This window comes from Oncorhynchus mykiss, chromosome 17 (assembly GCF_057628025.1).
Source record: "Oncorhynchus mykiss isolate SJ-2025 chromosome 17, ASM5762802v1, whole genome shotgun sequence".
In the NCBI taxonomy this organism is placed as follows: domain Eukaryota; kingdom Metazoa; phylum Chordata; class Actinopteri; order Salmoniformes; family Salmonidae; genus Oncorhynchus; species Oncorhynchus mykiss.
The window spans coordinates 62,489,793-62,512,218 of NC_143038.1; the positions used below are offsets into that span (position 1 = coordinate 62,489,793).

General features: G+C 44.7%; 1 protein-coding gene across 6 annotated transcripts in view; it reads left to right on the plus strand.

Annotated features, from left to right (window-relative positions):
* Positions 1-22,426, plus strand: part of LOC110494640 (kazrin) — a 243,714-nt gene that overhangs the window by 190,447 nt on the left and 30,841 nt on the right. For 5 of the 6 annotated variants that reach the window (XR_016488067.1, XR_005036682.2, XM_021569878.3 and 2 more), the window contains exon 4: positions 5,836-5,943. Coding sequence is in view for 4 of the 6 variants with exons in the window: in XM_021569878.3 (XP_021425553.3) it covers positions 5,836-5,943 (108 nt within the window). In the remaining 2 variants the exon portion in view is untranslated. Of the gene's footprint in view, positions 1-5,835; positions 5,944-11,269; positions 11,610-22,426 lie in introns of those variants that run through there. The other variant, XM_021569879.3, reaches the window with a different exon arrangement.

The following is a 22,426-nucleotide window of genomic DNA, read 5'->3' on the forward strand; positions in this document are numbered from 1 at the left end:
GACAGAGAGACATGCTCCTGACCATAATTGGCGGGCTGGGCATCACTGTAAACGACAAGAGTCATCTGACGCCCACCCAGAAGGTGGCTTTCATTGGCATGGAACTGGACTCAGTCTTCATGAGAGCACTCCTGCCCACCAGAAGGGATCAGGCGATCTTATCTTGCCTCAACCACTTACGGCAAGGGCGCTTGGTATCTGCCCTGACCTGCCAACACCTGTTGGGCTTGCTAACTGCGGCCTCGTTGCTGATTCCCCTAGGCCTGCTCCATCTCCAGCCTCTTCAACGGTGGTTCAACTCCCACCGGCTGCACCCGAAGCGCCACCATCACCGCCAGCTGCAGGTGACCGCACAGGGCCTCAGGGCATTGTTGAGGTGGCGCTGTTGCTCCTTTCTCTCAGGTGGGGTGGAGATACTGAGTATGTGCCGCCGGGAGCTGGTCAGCACAGACACCTCCCAGATCGGCTGGTGGGTGTTTTTTCTTTTTATTTTACCTTTATTTAACCAGGTAGGCAAGTTGAGAACAAGTTCTCATTTACAATTGCGACCTGGCCAAGATAAAGCAAAGCAGTTCGACAGATACAACGACACAGAGTTACACATGGAGTAAAACAAACATACAGTCAATAATACAGCATAAACAAGTCTAAAGGCAAAAAAGTCCATGGTGGCAAAGTAAATACAATATAACAAGTAAAACACTGGAATGGTAGTTTTGCAATGGAAGAATGTGCAAAGTAGAAATAAAAATAATGGGGTGCAAAGGAGCAAAATAAATAAATTAATTAAATACAGTTGGAAAAGAGGTAGTTGTTTGGGCTAAATTATAGGTGGGCTATGTACAGGTGCAGTAATCTGTGAGCTGCTCTGACAGTTGGTGCTTAAAGCTAGTGAGGGAGATAAGTGTTTCCAGTTTCAGAGATTTTTGTAGTTCGTTCCAGTCATTGGCAGCAGAGAACTGGAAAGAGAGGCGGCCAAAGAAAGAATTGGTTTTGGGGGTGACTAGAGAGATATACCTGCTGGAGCGTGTGCTACAGGTGGGAGATGCTATGGTGCCCAGCGAGCTGAGATAAGGGGGGACTTTACCTAGCAGGGTCTTGTAGATGACATGGAGCCAGTGGGTTTGGCGACGAGTATGAAGCGAGGGCCAGCCAACGAGAGCGTACAGGTCGCAATGGTGGGTAGTATATGGGGCTTTGGTGACAAAACGGATTGCACTGTGATAGACTGCATCCAATTTGTTGAGTAGGGTATTGGAGGCTATTTTGTAAATGACATCGCCAAAGTCGAGGATTGGTAGGATGGTCAGTTTTACAAGGGTATGTTTGGCAGCATGAGTGAAGGATGCTTTGTTGCGAAATAGGAAGCCAATTCTAGATTTAACTTTGGATTGGAGATGTTTGATATGGGTCTGGAAGGAGAGTTTACAGTCTAACCAGACACCTAAGTATTTGTAGTTGTCCACGTATTCTAAGTCAGAGCCGTCCAGAGTAGTAATGTTGGACAGGCGGGTAGGTACAGGTAGCGATCGGTTGAAGAGCATGCATTTAGTTTTACTTGTATTTAAGAGCAATTGGAGGCCACGGAAGGAGAGTTGTATGGCATTGAAGCTTGCCTGGAGGGTTGTTAACACAGTGTCCAAAGAAGGGCCAGAAGTATACAGAATGATGTCGTCTGCGTAGAGGTGGATCAGAGACTCACCAGCAGCATGAGCGACCTCATTGATGTATACAGAGAAGAGAGTCGGTCCAAGAATTGAACCCTGTGGCACCCCCATAGAGACTGCCAGAGGTCCGGACAGCAGACCCTCCGATTTGACACACTGAACTCTATCAGAGAAGTAGTTGGTGAACCAGGCGAGGCAATCATTTGAGAAACCAAGGCTGTCGAGTCTGCCGATGAGGATGTGGTGATTGACAGAGTCGAAAGCCTTGGCCAGATCAATGAATACGGCTGCACAGTAATGTTTCTTATCGATGGCGGTTAAGATATCATTTAGGACCTTGAGCGTGGCTGAGGTGCACCCATGACCAGCTCTGAAACCAGATTGCATAGCAGAGAAGGTATGGTGAGATTCGAAATGGTCGGTAATCTGTTTGTTGACTTGGCTTTCGAAGACCTTAGAAAGGCATGGTAGGATAGATATAGGTCTGTAGCAGTTTGGGTCAAGAGTGTCACCCCCTTTGAAGAGGGGGATGACCGCAGCTGCTTTCCAATCTTTGGGAATCTCAGACGACACGAAAGAGAGGTTGAACAGGCTAGTAATAGGGGTGGCAACAATTTTGGCAGATAATTTTAGAAAGAAAGGGTCCAGATTGTCTAGCCCGGCTGATTTGTAGGGGTCCAGATTTTGCAGCTCATTCAGAACATCAGCTGAGCAGATTTGGGAGAAGGAGAAATGGGGAAGGCTTGGGCGAGTTGTTGTGGGGGGTGCAGTGCTGTTGACCGGGGTAGGAGTAGCCAGGTGGAAAGCATGGCCAGCCGTAGAAAAATGCTTATTGAAATTCTCAATTATGGTGGATTTATCAGTGGTGACAGTGTTTCCTATCTTCAGTGCAGTGGGCAGCTGACACGACAGAATAGAAGATGAGGAGAGGTGTGCCTGTGAATTAGCTGACAGATCAGGGTTGTGTTCGGAGAAGCAGGTAGCCTGGCGCTTTAGAGTAACCAAAAGGTTGCTGGTTCAAATCCCTGAGCTGACAAGGAGACATATATGCCGATGTGCCCTTTAGCAAGTCACTTAACCTTGCTTCTGTATGTTTCTCTGGGTAAGAGCATCTGCTAATTGACTAAAATGGATCCAGTGTCTTGTCATGATACAGTTGTACACCAGACAACGAGATCTCCTGTGCTTGACCAGCATGGGAATAGCCTGTCTCTGAACACGTTTATTCTTTAGCGAGAAGAACGGCAGATCAATGCCAGGGACGCTATCTTCTGAAGAAATTATTTAACTTTTTGTCTTTTGGGCCTGCTACAGAAAATGACTTCATGTTCATGCAGAAATATTGCTGCCACCTCTCCTGTGAACATGTGTTTCTTTTATAGTCCCTCATAGATGGAAGAGTAGGGGGAGGAGGAGGAGGTGGTGGAGGAGGAGGTGGAGGATGATGAAGAGGTGGTGTAGGATGATGAGGAGGGAGTGGGGAAGGAAGAGGAGGTGGTGAAGGAGGAGGATGATGAAGAGGTGGTGGAGGTGGATGAGATGGAGGATGATGAAGAGGGAGTGGGGAAGGAAGATGAGGTAGTGGAGGAGGAGGAGGATTAGGCAGAGGAAGAGGAGAGGAGAGGAGAGGAAAAATAAAGAATGGTATAATTAAGTAATAAGGCCTGTGTTGATGTTGTAAATGGCCAATATACCACGGCTAAGGGCTGTTCTTATGCGCGATGCAGAGCCGTGGTATATTGGCCATATATCACAAACCCCCGAGGTGCCTTATTGCTATTATTAACTGGTTATTAGAGCAGTGAAAATAAATGTTTTGTCATACCCGTGGTATATGGTCGGATATACAATGGCTGTCAGACAATCAGCATTCAGGGCTCGAACCATTCAGTTTATAATGAGAGTTAGCTGGTGCCTTTCCTCTGTTCACATTTAGAGCTGAAAATGACATGAGTTAATAAAAACAGAACTATCAGTGGAAAGTGGGGGAGGAGCAGAGAGGAGGAGGATAGAGAGGAGAGAGAGGAGGAGAGAGAGAAGGATAAAGAGGGGGAGAGAGTGGATAAGAGGAGAGAGAGGAGGATAGAGAGGAGAAGGAGAGAGAGGAGGATGAAGAGGAGGAGAGAGAGGAGGACAGAGAGTGGATAAGAGGAGGAGAGAGAGGAGGATAGAGAGGAGGAGAGGGAGGATAGAGAGGAGGAGAGAGAGGATAGAGAGGAGGAGAGAGAGGAGGAGAGAGAGGAGGATAGAGAGGAGGATAAAGAGGAGGATAGAGAGGAGAATAGAGAGGAGGATAGAGAGGAGGAAAGAGAGGAGGACGGAGAGGAGGATAAGAGAGGTGGATAAGAGAGGTGGATAGAGAGGAGGAGAGAGAGGAGAATATAGAGGAGGATAAAGAGGAGGATAAAGAGGAGGAGAGAGAGGAGGAGAGAGAGGTGGAGAGAGGAGGAGAGAGAGGAGGTGGACAGAGAGGAGGATACGAGCGGTGGATAGAGAGGAGGAGAGAGAGGAGGACAGAGAGGAGGAGAGAGAGTATAGAGAGGAGGAGAGAGAGGAGAGAGTGGAGGACAGAGAGGGGGAGAGAGAGGAGGAGAGAGAGGAGGATAGAGAGGAGGATAAAGAGGAGGATAGAGAGGAGAATAGAGAAGAGGATAGAGAGGAGGAAAGAGAGGAGGACGGAGAGGAGGAGAGGAGGATAAGAGAGGTGGATAGAGAGGAGGAGAGAGAGGAGAATAGAGAGGAGGATAAAGAGGAGGAGAGAGAGGAGGAGAGAGGAGGTGAGAGAGGATAAGAGGAGAGAGAGGAGGATAGAGAGGAGAAGGAGAGAGAGGAGGATGAAGAGGAGGAGAGAGAGGAGGACAGAGAGTGGATAAGAGGATGAGAGAGAGGAGGACAGAGAGGAGGAGAGAGAGGGTAGAGAGGAGGAGAGAGAGGAGAGAGTGGAGGACAGAGAGGAGGAGAGAGAGGAGGAGAGATAGGAGGATAGAGAGGAGGATAAAGAGGAGGACAGAGAGGAGGAGAGGAGGATAAGAGAGGTGGATAGAGAGGAGGAGAGAGAGGAGAATAGAGAGGAGGATAAAGAGGAGGAGAGAGGAGGTGAGAGAGGAGGAAAGAGAGGTGGAGAGAGGAGGAGAGAGAGAAGGATAAGAGAAGGAGAGAGAGGAGGATAGAGAGGGGGAGAGAGAGGAGGAGAGAGAGGAGGACAGAGAGTGGATAAGAGGATGAGAGAGAGGAGGACAGAGAGGAGGAGAGAGAGGGTAGAGAGGAGGAGAGAGAGGAGAGAGTGGAGGACAGAGAGGAGGAGAGAGAGGAGGAGAGAGGAGGTGAGAGAGGAGGAAAGAGAGGTGGAGAGAGGAGGAGAGAGAGAAGGATAAGAGAAGGAGAGAGAGGAGGATAGAGAGGGGGAGAGAGAGGAGGTGAGAGAGGAGGATAAAGAGGAGAAGAGAGGAGGATAGACAAGAGGAGGATAGAGAGGAGGATAGAGAGGAGGAGATAGGAGGATAGAGAAGAAGAGGATAGAGAGGAGGATAGACAAGAGGAGAGAGACGGACAGCAGATGAACCTTCACCTGTAGAGTTCAAGCACCAGAGTTCGATAAGAAACATTAAATCATTGTATTGAATGCAAAAACGTTTGGCGGAGCAAGATAGAGAGAGACAGTATGAGAGAAAAAGTGTGAAAAGGAATAAGACAGTGGATTGAAAATGTGAGCAGAGTATGATCTGTATGAAAACTGTCCTCCCATTTCTCCTGCAATTGTTAAACATGCAAAAATCTATTAGCTGTATTGTTCATTAGAATAGTGCCTGTCAAACTCAATTCATATCTATAATGGCTCTGCCAATTTCAAACATAATTGTTTGTTTTTGAAAACCTCTCAGCAGTGTGTATGGAAGTTTCATCACATCACAAGTTTAACGCAGACAGTGACTCATTTGATTACTCGCTCACTCTTTCTCTCTCTTTCTGTCACTCTTTCACACACACGCGCACATGTACACACATGTACACACAATCACACACAGACACACAGCTATTCACCACCTGTGTGAGTCATGTTAGTGCTCCTTGGCTTTGTAAATGCTAATAATAACTGTCCTTCCTCTTTAGAAAGACGTCTTCCTGAAGAGATCTGTTGTCATATGTCCTATTGTGTTTTGTCTGACAGATCCTGCCGGTAATTACAGGCAGAAGTCGGTGGTGAGCGATATCTGTTACCAGACAGAGATCTCCAGCCTCATGGACTTTGGGACTCCAGACTCCTCGCTTGATAAAGGTAAGGTGTTGCCATTGGAAATATGGGGCGTTGCCTTGGTGACGGAAGGAAGTGTGTGCATGGTGATTTGTGCCAGGAGTTGAGACAAAGACCTGTCAGCATGTCAGATGGGTGGACACAGACAGGAGCAAAGGCCTGTGAGTCTCTGTCTGCCTGCCTGCCTGCCTGCCTGCCTGCCTGCCTGCCTGCCTGCCTGCCTGCCTGCCTGCCTGCCTGCCTGCCTGCACGCACGCACGCACGCACGCACACAGGTTTAATGATCTGCTTGGCAATGTACTGTATACAGCCAATTCTGTGCTGGGCTCAGACACAATGCAGAGAAACATTGATAGCAGAGCTGAATGGGGTGAGAGGGGCAGATGTAACCTCTTTACATTCTATTGTTGTAGCATCTGAATAGAGAAGAGTACTATTGATGTTCGTCTTTGTTGTATTGTGGTTTTGGTCATTTTATGCTCTAATCACAGTCTTCATTTTGAGGTAAATGGCATCTAATTTTCCCTCTAAAGAACTTTCTGAATAAAAGCTCTCTCTCTTAGTTGTGATCTTGATGATCAGTAACGATACTGAGGAGGATTGTCATAAAGAGTATTGATCACCTGAAGCTTATTGGTCAATATATAAGTCTTGTGGGCATTTCATTTTCTCCTACTTAATGATACCCATTATTCTTTATCACGCTGCCAGAAAGCCAGAAGAGTGTCCCCCACAATTGTAATTGAAATCATTTCATCGAATACTGCCCCTTCAAGCAGCAGAAGTACACTCTCAGGTCATTAAATGAGCCTCATGACACTTCAGTCAGCCAGAGGTAGTATCTATCTGAGTCACTCCTTCATCTCTCACTCCTTCCCTCCCTTCTTCCCCTCCCAGGGCAATTATTAATATCTTAATGCCCGTCTTTCTCAGCTCTCCATCAACACTCTCATGTGCTTATAATGCAGAGTGACCAATCATCTGGTGCAGCTGGAGGACAGGGGGAGCAGAGAAAGAGAGGGAGGAGGAGAGGGAGAGAAATGGAGGGGGAGAGGAAGGGAGCGAGAATAAGATAGGGAAGAGAAAGAGAGGGAGGGAGGGAGCGAGCGAGCGAGGAAGCGAGAGAGAGGGGGGGGGGTGCAGGAGAGAGAGGGAGAGCCCCACCCTCTTCAACATATACATCAACAAATTGGCGAGGGCACTAGAAAAGTCTGCAGCACCCAGACTGTACAAAGTAAAACACCAAATAATGCATGCAGAGCAGAATTTGGCTTAAACCGGCTAATTACCAAAGTCCAGCTTGTAAATTCTACAACCACCTAAAAGGAAGAGATTCCCAAACCTTCCATAACAAAGCCATCACCTACAGAGATGGACCTGGAGAAGAGTCCCCTAAGCAAGCTGGTCCTGGGGCTCTGTTCACAAACACCAACAGACCCCATAAAGCCCCAGGACAGCAACACAATTAGACCACTGGAAAGAATTACCAAAAAAACAGAGCAAACTAGAATATTATTTGGCCCTAAACAGAGAGTACACACTGGCAGAATACCTGACCACTGTGATTGACCCAAAATGAATCTCTTAAGGATCGGACCCTTTTTTTAAATGTTTGCCTAAAATGACATTTGTGGAAATGTTTAAAAAAAATGTATACCATCATCTTTGAAATGCAAGAGAAAGGTCATAATGAATTATTCTAGCCCAGGCGCAATTTAAACTTTGGCACCTAGATAGCAGCACTGTATGTGCAAAGTTTTAGAGTGATCTAGTGAAGTATTGCATATCTATTCAAAATGTTGTTTTTTGCCATTTCTAACCTCACACTTGTTGTTTATGTTTTGGGGCGGCAGGTAGCCTAGTGGTCAGAGCATTGGACTAGTAACTACAAGATTGCAAGATCAAATCCCTGCCCTGACAAGCAAATATTATGTCGTTCTGCCCCTGAACAAGGCAGTTATCCCACTGTTCCTGGGTTGTCCTTTACAAATAAGAATTTGTTCTTATCTGACTTGCCTAGTTAAATAATGTACACGGATTTTATAATGTCGTATATTTTTCCCTGAACCCCACTTTTCATCTATTTCTATAGCAGACCCTCATGACACGATTATTCCAAATATTTTGTGAAGTTAACAAAGCATGAGAAGACCTTTGGTTTGTTTGTTTGTCACTTAGGGTGTGCAGGGTGAGTATGTGATCTGTCGTACGTTCATTTGGTATAAAGCCAATATGACATTTGCTCAGTACATTGTTTTCACTGAGGAAATGTACTGGTCTGCTGTTAATGATAATGCAGAGGATTTACCCAAGGATGAGGGATGCATTTCCCACGGTAGTTATTAGGGAACAATTTGTCTCCACTTTTGTGGATTGTGGATATCAGTCCTTGGTTCCTAATATTGGGGAAGATTCCAGAGCTACGGATGATGTTAAAGAGTTTAAGACAATTGGAATGTGTGGTCTGTATACAGTGGGGCAAAAAAGTATTTAGTCAGCCACCAATTGTGCAAGTTCTCCCACTTAAAAAGATGAGAAAGGCCTGGAGTTTTCATCATAGGTTCACTTCAACTATGACAGACAAAATGAGAAAAAGAAATCCAGAAAATCACATTGTAGGATTTTTTATGAATTTATTTGCAAATTATGGTGGAAAATAAGTAGATGTATGCCTACCTTCAAACTCAGTGCCTCTTTGCTTGACATCATGGGAAAATCAAAAGAAATCAGCTAAGACCTCAGAAAAAAATGGTCTGGTTGAACAAGTCTGGTTCATCCTTGGGAGCAATTTCCAAATGCCTGAAGGTACCACATTCATCTGTACAAACAATAGTACGCAAGTATAAACACCATGGGACCACGCAGGCATCATACCGCTCAGGAAGGAGAGGCGTTCTGTCTCCTAGAGATGAATGAACTTCGGTGCAAATATTGCAAATCAATCCAAGAACAACAGCAAAGGACCTTGTGAAGATGCTTGAGGAAACATTTACAAAGTATCTATATCCACAGTAAAACGAGTCCTATATCGACATAACCTGAAAGGCCGCTCAGGAAGGAAGAAGCCACCGCTCCAAAACCGCCATAAAAAAGCCAGACTACGGTTTGCAACTGCACATGGGGACAAAGATTGTACTGTTTTGGAGAAATGTCCTCTGGTCTGATGAATGACCATCGTTATGTCTCAATCTTGTAGAGAATTTGTGGGCAGAACTGAAAAAGCGTATGCGAGCAAGGAGGCCTACAAACCTGACTCAGTTACACCAGCTCTGTCAAGAGGAATTGACCAAAATTCACCTAACTTATTGTGGGAAGCTTGTGGAAGGCTACCCGAAACGTTTGACCCAAGTTAAACAATTGAAAGGCAATGCTACCAAATACTAATTGAGTGTATGTAAACTTCTGACCCACTGGGAATGTGATGAAAGAAATAAAAGCAGACCTAAAACAGGGACTTTTTACTAGGATTAAATGTCAGGAATTGTGAAAAACTGAGTTTAAATGTATTTGGCTAAGTTGTATGTAAACCTCCGACTTCAACAGTATGTAGGTCCTGGATGGCAGGAAGCTTTGCTCCAGTGATGTACCGGGTCGTTCGCACCACCCTCTGTAGCTTCTTGTGGTCAGATGTCGAGCAGTTGCCATACCAAGCGGTGATGCTCTCTGTGGTGCAGCTGTAAAACCTTTACAGAATCTGGGGGCCCATGCCAAATCTTTTCAGTCTCCTGAGGGGGGAAAGGTTTTGTTGTGACCTCTTCACAACTGTCTTGGTATGTCTGGACCATGATGGTTTGTTGGTGATGTGGACACCAAGGAACTTGAAGCTCTCGACCTGCTCCACCACAGCCCAGTCGATGTTAATGGGGGCCTGTTCGGCCCACCTTTTCCTGTAGTCCACGTTCAATGTGTTTAGTTATGACATCAAGGATAGCTGTATGAGGGGTGAAAAGACAGGATAGAGGACTGAGAGTATGAAGACAAAAGAGCAGCATCATGAGAAGGGTAACCGTAAGTAAAAATATCAGTCAATTGATTCCAGCTACACTGAAACCAAGGCTGAAACAAGTAAACTCTGAATGGGCGTTAGATGAATGAGAATGAGAATGACACATGACTGTGATTATTGAGCAGTCAGTGAATCAGTCAGTCAGTCAGTCAGCAAGCCAGCCAGCCAGCCAGCCAGCCAGCCAGCCAGCCAGCCAGCCAGCCAGCCAGCCAGCCAGCCAGCCAGCCAGCCAGCGAGCGAGTGAGTGAGTGAGTAACAGATCCATTGCATCAGTTGACAAGCATCTGGCTAAAATGTCTGTGATGTTTGGGCCATGTTGAAAGATGAAACACACACATTGGAGCATCATCCACTGACAAGCATGATAGATGGCTTACTTGTGCTCATTACTTCAATAGCAATAGGTGACACACTCTCTCCCACACATAAGTCTAAATATGCACATATGTATTCTATATTTGAGACATAATTATTCCGTGCAGGCTTAGCACTAGAAAATAGCACTATATTAGGTTTGTGGTAGCCAAGTAATGAAATTCTGTGACAGAATCATAAGAAACATCTAAATCCATTTGAGGATGGAAAAAATATGCATGTTACATTTTTAGTTGCAAGTTTATGTATTACTAATACAGTAAACATAATAATACAACACTTTCAGTCTATACAAACTGTACACGTTAGTACTAAGCTACAATGTTTCAGGAGTAAAAATAGCCAGCAGGAAGTCAGATTTTACTCTGAAATGAATCCCCCCCAGTGTCTTGTTTACACTTCCTTTAACCAATGCTGGGCTTATCTCTGTTCCTCTACCTGACTGCACCTGCTGTCCCTTTCTTGGGCCCTGGGACTGGGAGAAAACACCAGCACTTCCTGGGTTGCGTTCTCACATAAACAACCCCAGTGATGTGTGTGGAATTGTTTTGATGTACTTTCATTTGTGACCAGGAAGTACTGTATGTCTCAAGTTTCAAGTTTTATTTTCACATGCAAGTACAGTCCCTACAGGTGTATTGTTCTCTGTACAGTAAGTGAGATGTTCAGTATAGTATATAGTAAGTATATAGTATATACAGTATATAGTTAGTATATAGTCCTGTACTGTACGGACAGTGTGGCATTCAACTCTCTGCCATCAGGTGGAGTAGGAGTGCTATAACAGTGACTCACCTGTCCTACCACCTACAGGTACGCCCTCCCTCCTCCGAGAGAGAGAGAGAGAGAGAGAGTAAGAGAGAGAGAGAGAGAGAGAGAGAGAGCTCCATAGATAGATTCCAGAGAGAGAGCTGGGAAGGGTTAAAAAGAGGAGTGGTTTGGAATGGAAACTGCCTCTGGGCGTGTACCAGAACAGGTAGAGAAAAGGGCGGGGGAGAGAGAGAGGGGTTGAGAGAGAGAACGTGCAAATGACAGAGAGGGAGATAGCTAGAGAGAACAGAGAAAACAGGCTCACTCACGCACTCAGGGGAACTCTTCCTAGTAACCTGGCTGGGTGGACCTAATGACCAGAGCTGCGAGTGGCTGGGAGAGAGGCTGCTGTGCTATGGTGCATTTCTGAATGGTGTCTGTCTGTGTTGGGTTCCTCTGCTATGAGAACACACACCAGCACTGACCGTGGAGCCCAGCGTAGCCTGTACTGTGGAGGAGGAGGAGGACATGAGGTCCGACAGGGAGGAGGGGACACCCGGTGAGTGAGAGAAAGAAAGAGGAATGTGTTTAGAGGATCACTCACTGTTGTGACGGTTGGTTTAAGCCAGAGTTATATTTCTAAGGTAGAAGAGTGTGTTTAGAGGATCACTCACTGTTGTGACAGTTGATTTAAGCCAGAGTTCTGTTTTTAAGGTAGAAGAGTGTGTTTAGAGGATCACTCACTGTTGTGACGGTTGGTTTAAGCCAGAGTTCTGTTTTTAAGGTAGAAGAGTGTGTTTAGAGGATCACTCACTGTTGTGACGGTTGGTTTAAGCCAGAGTTATATTTCTAAGGTAGAAGAGTGTGTTTAGAGGATCACTCGCTGTTGTGACGGTTGGTTTAAGCCAGAGTTCTGTTTTTAAGGTAAAAGAGTGTGTTTAGAGGATCACTCACTGTTGTGACAGTTGATTTAAGCCAGAGTTCTGTTTCTACTGTAGAGGCGTGTGAGTTCATGAGTTCGTCTTTAACATGTATACCCATTCGTTTTAATATTCACACTGAATTTATTAACATATTTGATGGTAGTAGGCTCCTAACCTCCTTTGTTTATTTGCTTTACATAAGCATGTTGACCTGGATCTGATATGTATGTTGATTCATATGCGTGTTAATCTGTTAATCTACCATGAGTGAGTCTGGTATTTAGGCAGATATTTGGTTGATGATCAGCTCAGACAACATAGCACACATAGACTACATCTCTGATAGATGACGAGTCAGTCTCTCACATGCCAGTACTCTGGAAGCTGTGTCCTGTTCTGTCTGGAGTCCTGTCTAGTCCTAGAACTACTATCCAATCAGCATATTGCCCCAGTGTTCACCCTACAATTCCTCCTCCCATGTCTTGCCTTTAATGTGTTGCAATGCATTTGATAGAAAATGGCAGCCACCAGATACAGCCATTCATTCAGGTGTTATCTGAGAGAGACTCCAACACATCCAACTGGAACCCTGGTAGACACTGTCTCTGTGACAGGATCTATACTGTGTTTTTACCTGTAGCCCCCTGACAAGTTACATAAGACTGTGTGTGGGGGGAGGCGCGGTGCGGCGCGGCGCATCTCCATGCACGCCTGTGTGTGTGTGCCTCCATGCACTCCTGTGTGTGTGTGCCTCCATGCACGCCTGTGTGTGTGTGTGTGTGTGTGGGGGGGGGGGGGGGGGGGGGGGGTGCGAGCGTGCGTGCGTGCCTCCATGCACGCCTGTGTGTGTGTGCCTCCATGCACGCCTGTGTGCGTGCGTGCTCTGCTCATGCATGCATATTATGTGTGTGTGTGCATGCACATATGTGTGTGTGTGTGTGTACTTAATACTCACTCTTGTGTGTGTGTGTGCGTGCTGGTGGTGGAATTTCAGTGGATGAGTCCGAGTCTTATCCCGCTGGTTGTGTTGCATGACTCCTGCTGTTGATTTACTCCATACCCAGAGGTTTGAGGAAAGATAATGAGTTTGACAGAGTGAGACGCTGCTGCCAGATGGCACTATCAGAAATGGTCTCACTATCAGAGATGGTCTCACACTCTGCTCCAACAACAGCTCACAGCAGACCCATGATGACATGATCGACAGGCCTAGTCCTTGACCAGTGATCAGTCCACCTGGCTGGACCAGTCTAATGTGTTACAGCTCCATAGCGAGTGGAGGTCAGTGTACGAGAAGGATGCACCACCAATAGTTTGACTGTGGTTTTCCCAGAGATGTTCATGAATTGGGCACTGCTTTCATCTCCATCCTGGTTTGAGTGAAAAGAGCTACAATATGTTTAGATAGATTAGAGATTTTTGTCTTGTTGGTCTTGTTGGTCTTGTTGGCCTTGTTGGCCTTGTTGGCCTTGTTGGCCTTGTTGGCCTTGTTGGCCTTGTTGGCCTTGTTGGCCTTATTGTTCTTGTTGGTAGTGTTGGCCTTGTTAGTCTTGTTGGTCTCATTGGTCTCATTGGTCTCGTTGGTCTTGTTGGTCTTATTGGTCTTGTTGGTCTTGTTGGTCGTATTGTTCTTGTTGTTCTTGTTGATCTTGTTGGCCTTGTTGGCCTTGTTGGCCTTGTTGGTCTTGTTGGTATTGTTGGCCTTGTTTGCCTTGTTGGTCGTGTTGGTCTTGTTGGTCTTGTTGGTCTTGATGGCCTTGTTGGCCTTGTTGGTCTTGTTGTTCTTATTGTTCTTGTTGTATTTGTTGGCCTTCGTTGGTCTTCGTTTGTCTTGTTTGTCTTGTTTGTCTTGTTTGCCTTGTTGGCCTTGTTGGCCTTGTTGGCCTTTTTGGTCTTGTTATCCTTGTTGGACTTGTTAGTCTTGTTGGCCTTGTTGGCCTCGTTGGCCTCGTTGGTCTTGTTGGTAGTGCTAACTGACTCTGAGTTGAGCAGTCGCTCCAGGTTATTGCTGCTCTTCCAGAGGCACATCCCTGGCAGTAGGCCTAATCTCCTCATAATAAAAGTGTGAATTAATTACTGCTATTTCCAGTTGGCATGCCTACACTGAACCCTGTTGTAATGTAAACTCACAGCAATTAATTAATGGCTGCTGTTCCCTATAGATATACACACAGACATGGACGAGCCAGCTTGCACAATCATACACACAAACACACAATCTCTCTGTGGGTTCATGCATGCAGAATTACACATGCAGATACTAGTAAGGAATAAACTGTAACATATAATGTATAGAGGGAAACCTAGGGTCCGCTCTCTCTAACATCTTGTTTGTGTTGTGCGTTGGATGTTGAAGTTAAGTGAAGTTGAGAGCCAATGCCAATGCATAATTGATGCTCACATATATTATAGAACAGTCCTGTAATAACCTGAGTGAGAAGAGGACTTGCTGGTCCTCACGTGCTGCCAAATGCTGTTCAGGGATCAACCAGGGAGGGTTTGTGTTGTGTTGTATTCTCGCACCCACCCACACTCATCCCGGCACTATCAATGGCTGAGAGACTGAGACAGCCTACAGGAAGGAGGTCAGAGACCTGGCAGAGTGGTGCCAGGACAACAACCTCTCCCTCAATGTCAGCAAAACAAAGGAGCGTGGACTACAGGAAACGGAAGGGCTGAGCACGCCCCCATTCACATAGAGGGGGCTATAGTGGAGACAGTCGAGAGCTTCAAGTTCTTGTCCACATCATCAAGGACCTACCATGGTCCACACACACCAACACAGTCCTGAAGAGGGCACGACAGCTTCTCTTCCCACTTAGGAGGCTGAAAAGATTTGGCTTGAGCCCTGAGATCCTCAAAAGGTTTTACAGCTACACCATTGAGAGCATCTTGACTGACTGCATCACCGCTTGGTATGGTAACTGTTTGGTATTCGGCCACAAGGCCTTACAGGGGGTAATGCGTACAGCCCAGTACTTCACTGTGGCCGAGCTCCCTGTCAACCAGGACATCTATACCAGACGTTTCAGAAGATGGCCCTAGAAATTGTCAAAGACTCCAGTCACCCAAGTCACAGTCTGTTCTCTCTGCTATCACACTGCAAGCAGTACCGGAGCGCCAAGTCTGGGACCAAAATGCTCCTGAAAAGCTTCAACCCCAAAGCCATAAGGCTGCTGAAAAGTTCATTAAACGGCTACCCGTACTTTCTACTTTTCACCCCTACTTACATGTACATAGTACTTCAATCAATCACCTAACCAAACCTGCATGTATATATTACCTCAATCAATCACCTCAACTACCTCGTACCCCAGTACACTGACTCTGTACCGGTACTGCTTGTATATAGCCTGTATATAGCCTCGTTATAGTTTTTATTGTGTTATTTTATTGTTACTATTTTATTTTTATCTATTTGTAAATGTTCTTACTTTTTAACTGCATTGTTCATTGTTGGGAAAGGGCTCGTAAGTAAGCATTTCACAGTAAAGTCTACACTTGTTGTATTCGGTGCATGTGACAAAGTATTATTTGATTTGACTGCTGTAGAAAATGTCGACATAGTGTTGTGCAGCAGGTTTAGAACAGAAAATAATCTCCATGCAGCCTCCCAACCACCAAACTCCCCCTCGGATCCAAAACCGGTCATTGACTGAATGAATATGGTTGCTATTTTTGATGCAACCCTTTCCATCGGTCTTCCTGCATCATTTCATGTTGATTTGATGTTATCCTTTTATATAAGGCTTATATATGGGTCATCCTCTTGTCTTGAGATGTAAACTAAATTGGCTCTTTAGTGACTGGTCTTATCAGGTCGTTGTTAACAGCCATTTCGTGATACCTTACACGGTCTTAGAATAGACCTAAAGTAGATCTCACTGCTTCATGCAAAATAAAATGTGCCTGTTGCCTGTGAGACGTCGTAATAATGTGAACATATGGTTTAAATAGCCACTTAAAGTTTGTCATTTCCATTTTGAAATTTCACACTTGAGTTTCCCTTATGAAAAATGTATCAACCGCTACAAAAATGACCAAAAATGACCATTTCCTGTTGCTGCAGGATTATTTTCCTACTGTTTCCTACTTAACTGTATCAAATTAAGATCCCACATCTGTATGAGAGATCCCTGGGTTCATTCGGCAGGCTGTGTTTCCCTGACAATAAGGGCTATTATATCTGCATGAGTTTGATGAGGAGAAGCAGCCGACCCCTGTCATCCCCTACGGCGATCCCAACACAGCCCTCCTTTCGTGGGAATCATCTCTACCACGCAGTAATAATCAGAGAGGCAAAGCACACCAGGCATCCATGCACACACACAAGCACACACACTTGCATGCGCACACACAAACACACCGATACAGCCATCCACGCATCATGTGACTCCTCCGTCACAGACATACAGAGCAGAGGAACATTGTAGATGGAGCAGAGACATGGAAGCACAGATGCTCTGTGGCCAAGAGCAGACAATAAGACGCAATGTATTCACAGTGGTGTAAAGTACTTAAGTAAAAATACTTAAAAGTACTACTTAAGTAGTTTTTTTTTTGTATCTGCATTTGACTTTACATACACTTGTGTTGGAGTCATTAAAACTTGTTTTTCAACCACTCCACAAAGTTCTTGTTAACAAACTATAGTTTTGGCAAGTCGGTTAGGACATCTACTTTGTGCATGACATGACACAAGTAATTTTTCCAACAATTGATTACAGACAGATTATTCCACTTATAATTCACTGTATCACAATTCCAGTGGGTCAGAAGTTTACACACACTAAGTTGACTGCGCAGCTTGGAATATTCCAGAAAATGATGTCATGGCTTTAGAAGCTTCTGATAGGCTAATTGACATCATTCAAGTCAATTGGAGGTGTACCTGTGGATGTATTTCAAGGCCTACCTTCAAACTCAGTGCCTCTTTGCTTGACATCATGGGAACATCAAAAGAAATCAACCAAGACCTCAGAAAAAAATGGTAGACTTCAACACAAGTCTGGTTCATGCTTGGGAGCAATTTCCAAATGCCTGAAGGTACCACGTTCATCTGTACAAACAATAGTACGCAAGTATAAAAACCATGGGACCATGCAGCCATCACACCGCTCAGGAAGGAGACGCGTTCTGTCTCCTAGAGATGAATGTACTTTGGTGCGAAAATTGCAAATCAATCCAAGAACAACAGCAAAGGACCTTGTGAAGATGCTGGAGGAAACAGGCACAAAGTATCTATATCCACACTTAAAAGAGTCCTATACCGACACAACCTGAAAGGCCGCTCAGCAAAGAAGAAGCCACTGCTCCAAAGCCGCCATAAAAAAGCCAGACGACAGTTTGCAACTGCACATGGCGATAAAGATCGTACTTTTTTGGAGAAATGTCCTCCTGTCTGATGAAACATAAATAGAACTGTTTGGCCTTAATGACCATTGTTATGTTTGGAGGAAAAAGGGGGAGTCTTGCAAGCCAAAGAACACCATCCCAACTATGAAGCGTGGGGGTAGCAGCATAATGTTGTGGGGGCGCTTTGTTGCAGGAGAGACTGGTGCACGTCAAAAAATAGATGGCATCATGAGGAGGGACAATATGTGGATATATTGAAGCATCATCTCAAGACATCAGTCAGGAAGTTAAAGCTTGGTTGCAAATGGGTCTTCCAAATGGACAATGACCCCAAGCATACTTCAAAGTTGTTGCAAAATGGCTTAAGGACAACAACGGCAAGGTACTGGAGTGGCCATGAAAAAGTCCTGACATCAATCCTATAGAAAATGTGTGGGCAGCACTGAAAAGCGTGTGCGAGCAAGGAGGCCTGCAAACCTGACTCAGTTACACCAGCTCTGTCAAGAGGAATGGGCCAAAATTCACCCAACTTATTGTGGGAAGCTTGTGGAAGGATACCCGTAACATTTGACCCAGGTTAACAATTGAAAGGCAATGCTACCAAATACTAATTGAGTGTATTTTAACTTCTGACCCACTGGGAATGTGATGAAAGAAATAAAAGCTGAAATAAATCATTCTCTCCACTATTATTCTGACATTTCACATTCTTAAAAGTAAAGTGGTGATCCTAACTGACCTAAGACAGGGAATTATTACTAGGATTAAATGTCAGGAGTTGTGAAAAACTGAGTTTAAATGTTAAGTTGTATGTAAACTTCCGACTTCAACTGTATATTTTGCCAATTTTTACTTTTACTTCACTACATTCCTAAAGAAAAGTATGTACCTTTCACTCCATACATTTTCCCTGACACCAAAAAGCAAATTTTCCCGTTGAAAAATAAATGATAGTCCCACTAAGTGCAAACCAGATGGGATGGCGTATCGCTGCAGAATGCTGTGGTAGCCATGCTGGTTAAGTGTGCCTTGAATTCTAAATTAATCAATGACAGTGTCACCAATAAAGCACACCCACACCATCACACATCCTCCTCCATGCTTTACGGTGGGAACCACACATGCGGAGATCATCCGTTCACCTACTCTGAGTCTCACAAAGACACAGCGGTTGGAACCAAAAATCTCAAATTTGGACTCATCAGACCAAAGGACAGATTTTCACCTGTCTAATATCCATTGCTTGTGTTTCTTGGCCCAAGCAAGTTATTATTGGTGTCCTTTAGTAGTGGTTTCTATGCAGCAATTCGACCATGAAGGCCTGATTCATGCAGTCTCCTCTGAACAGTTGATGTTGAGATGTGTCCTTTACTTGAACACTGTGAAGCATTTATTTGGGCTGCGATTTCTGAGGCTGGTAACTCAAATGAACTTATTCTCTGCAGCAGAAGTTAATCTAGGTCTTCCATTCCTGTGGCGGTCCTCATGAGAGCCAGTTTCATCACAGCACTTCATGGTTTTTAGATCTGCACTTGAAGAAACGTTCAAAGCTCTTGTAAATGTTCGTATTGACTGACCTTAATGTCTTAAAGTAATGATGCACTGTCGTTTCTCTTTGCTTATTTGAGCTTTTCTTGCCATAATATCGACTTGGTCATTTCCCAAAAAGGGCTATGTTCTGTATACCACCCCTACCGTGTCACAACACAACTGATTGTTATGTTGTGACAAACAAAAAAACAAATTCACTTTTAAGAAGGCACACCTGTTAATTGAAATGCGTTCCATGAAGCTGGTTAAGAGAATGCCAAGAGTGTGCAAAGCTGTCAACAAGGCAAAGGGTGGCTACTTTGAATAATCTCAAATATAAAATATATTTTGATTTGTTTAACACCTTTTTTGGTTACTACATGATTCCATATGTGTTTTTTTTATAGTTTGGATGTCTTCACTATTATTCTACAATGTAGAAAATAGTACAAAATAAAGAAAAACCCTTGAATGTGTGTCCAAACTTTTGACTGGTACCTTTTGTATATATGTATATACATGTATATAATTTATAAGTCAAAAAATGGATGCAGAACCTCCAGATTGACCCTTTAAGTATCAAAGGTGTGCGAGTAGGAGCATGTGTCCGTTAGGCCTATGGATTTTAGTTTTTCATCAGCATGAATTATATTGAGCAATAAAAGCCCCACTTTTATTCCATATTTATTTATTTTTATTTATTTAACCAGGTACGCCAGTTGAGAACAAGTTCTCATTTACAACTGCGACCTGGCCAAGTTGTGGCAAAGCAGTGTGACATAAACAACAACACAGAGTTACACATGAACAAACGTACAGTCAATAAAACAATAGAAAAATATGTATACAACGTGTGCAAATGAAGTAAGGAGGTATAAGGCAATAAATAGGCCAATAGTGGAGAAGTAATTACAAATTAGCAATTTACACTGGAGTGATAAATGTGCCCATATGCTGGGAACCACACTATGCAGCTGTTGCAAGAGCACATTTTTCACTGGCTGTCCACTGGTTTCAAAAACAATGATTAATAGGCAGCTTAAACTTCTTGAATTCAACCATTATTGGGTTCAAATACACATTTAGATTTGTAAGCAGCCATCCACAACAACCACAATCCATCCGTAAGGCGCAAATAGCTAAATAAGAGAGAAGCTGTGTGATTCACATCAATGTGCTATGTAGATCTCAATAATAAATTATGTCCGTATCGCCGTAGACTACACCACTGCTGTCATCCTTACCTCCAAGTGTTTATTCAAATTGGATCATCGTTGGATGCCAACAGCAGCAGCACCATTGGAAGACATACCTTGGACTGTAGCCTACAAAACCCTATTCCTGCGCTTTCCACACGATCGATCAATCACATTTGGTGTGTCATCATAGTGGTCTCTGACTTGTGGTCAGACTTGCTCAGGTGGAACAAACTTAAATTTGTGCCATTTTTTAAATCTGATTTGAATGTCATTGAGAAACAGAGAAGTGTCCCCAACATTTTTTTTGCAAACATCCTTGCTGAATTAAAAAGCAATCTAGTTTTTCAAAATAATCTGTAATCTGATTACAATATTTTAGCTGGTAACGAAACGGATTAAAGTGACCGTTTTTTTTGGAATCCAGTACTCCCCAACCCTGTCAGTGAGTCACACAGGGGCTTTTGTTGAGCTCTGTTTGAACCTCCCTAACACCCCTTCAGGGCTGTTTGAACCTCCCTAATACCCCTTCAGGGCTGTTTGAACCTCCCTAACGCCCTGTCAGGGCTGTTTGAACCTCCCGAACACCCCTTCTAGGGCTGTTTGAACCTCCCTAATACCCCTTCAGGGCTGTTTGAACCTCCCTAACACCCCTTCAGGGCTGTTTGAACCTCCCTAACACCATGTCAGGGCTGTTTGAACCTCCCTAACACCCCGTCAGGGCTGTTTGAACCTCCCTAATACCCCTTCAGGGCTGTTTGAACCTCCCTAACACCCCTTCAGGGCTGTCTGAATCTCCCTAATACCCCTTCAGGGCTGTTTGAACCTCCCTAACACCCTGTCAGGGCTGTTTGTACCTCCCTAATACCCCTTCAGGGCTGTTTGAACCTCCCTAATACCCCTTCAGGGCTGTTTGAACCTCCCTAATACCCCTTCAGGGCTGTTTGAACCTCCCTAACACCCCTTCAGGGCTGTTTGAACCTCCCTAATATCCCTTCAGGGCTGTTTGAACCTCCCTAACACCCCTTCAGGGCTGTTTGAACCTCCCTAATACCCCTTCTAGGGCTGTTTGAACCTTCCTAATACCCCTTCTAGGGCTGTTTGAACCTCCCTAACACCCTTTCAAGGCTGTTTGAACCTTCCCTAACACCCCTTCAGGGCTGTTTGAACCTTCCCTAACACCCCTTCAGGGCTGTTTGAACCTCCCTAGTACCCCTTCAGGGCTGTTTGAACCTCCCTAGTACCCCTTCAGGGCTGTTTGAACCTCCCTAACACCCCTTCTAGGGCTGTTTGAACCTCCCTAATACCCCTTCAGGGCTGTTTGAACCTCCCTAACACCCCTTCAGGGCTGTTTGAACCTCCCTAATACCCCTTCTAGAGCTGTTTGAACCTCCCTAGCACCCCTTCAGGGCTGTTTGAACCTCCCTAACACCCCTTATAGGGCTGTTTGAACCTCCCTAATACCCCTTCAGGGCTGTTTGAACCTCCCTAACACCCCTTCAGGGCTGTTTGAACCTCCCTAATACCCCTTCAGGGCTGTTTGAACCTCCCCAACACCCCTTATAGGGCTGTTTGAACCTTCCTAATACCCCTTCTAGGGCTGTTTGAACCTTCCTAATACCCCTTCAGGGCTGTTTGAACCTTCCTAATACCCCTTCAGGGCTGTTTGAACCTCCCTAACACCCCTTCTAGGGCTGTTTGAACCTTTCCTAACACCCCTTCAGGGCTGTTTGAACCTTCCCTAACACCCCTTCTAGCGCTGTTTGAACCTCCCTAATACCCCTTCAGGGCTGTTTGAACCTCCCTAACACCCCTTCAGGGCTGTTTGAGCCTCCCTAATACCCCTTCAGGGCTGTTTGAACTTCCCAAGCACCCATTTTGTGCCTTTATCAGCCGTTGAAAACAGCAAATTATTGTTTAAGTAAACATTGGAAGGATTTTTCAAGTATTTGAAATGGTTGAATCAAACCCACAACCTTGGCATTGCACGCACCATGGTCTACCAATTGAGCCACACCAGGTAGATTGATTGTCTTGGCAAAATAAATTCTCACTAACAGGGATGTAAACAAATTTCAGCCCAACATTTTTGAGAAATAAGCTTTTTGTGCTTATGGCAAATTTTGGGGATCTTTAATTTCAGATCATGAAACATGGGACCAACACTTTACATGTTGCGTGTATGTATTTTTTCAGTGTACTTTGTTGTATATATTAACTAAAGTAGACTCTTACCAGCTCTAACCAGCATGAGCTGTCTTCCATCCTGGAGTACCCACACTGTCTCTCAATTAGAGAAAGCGGCCCATGCAGTGTGTGTAAATGGGTATGTTAAATAGTATTTCCCAAGGTCAATAATGCTGTTAGGTGCA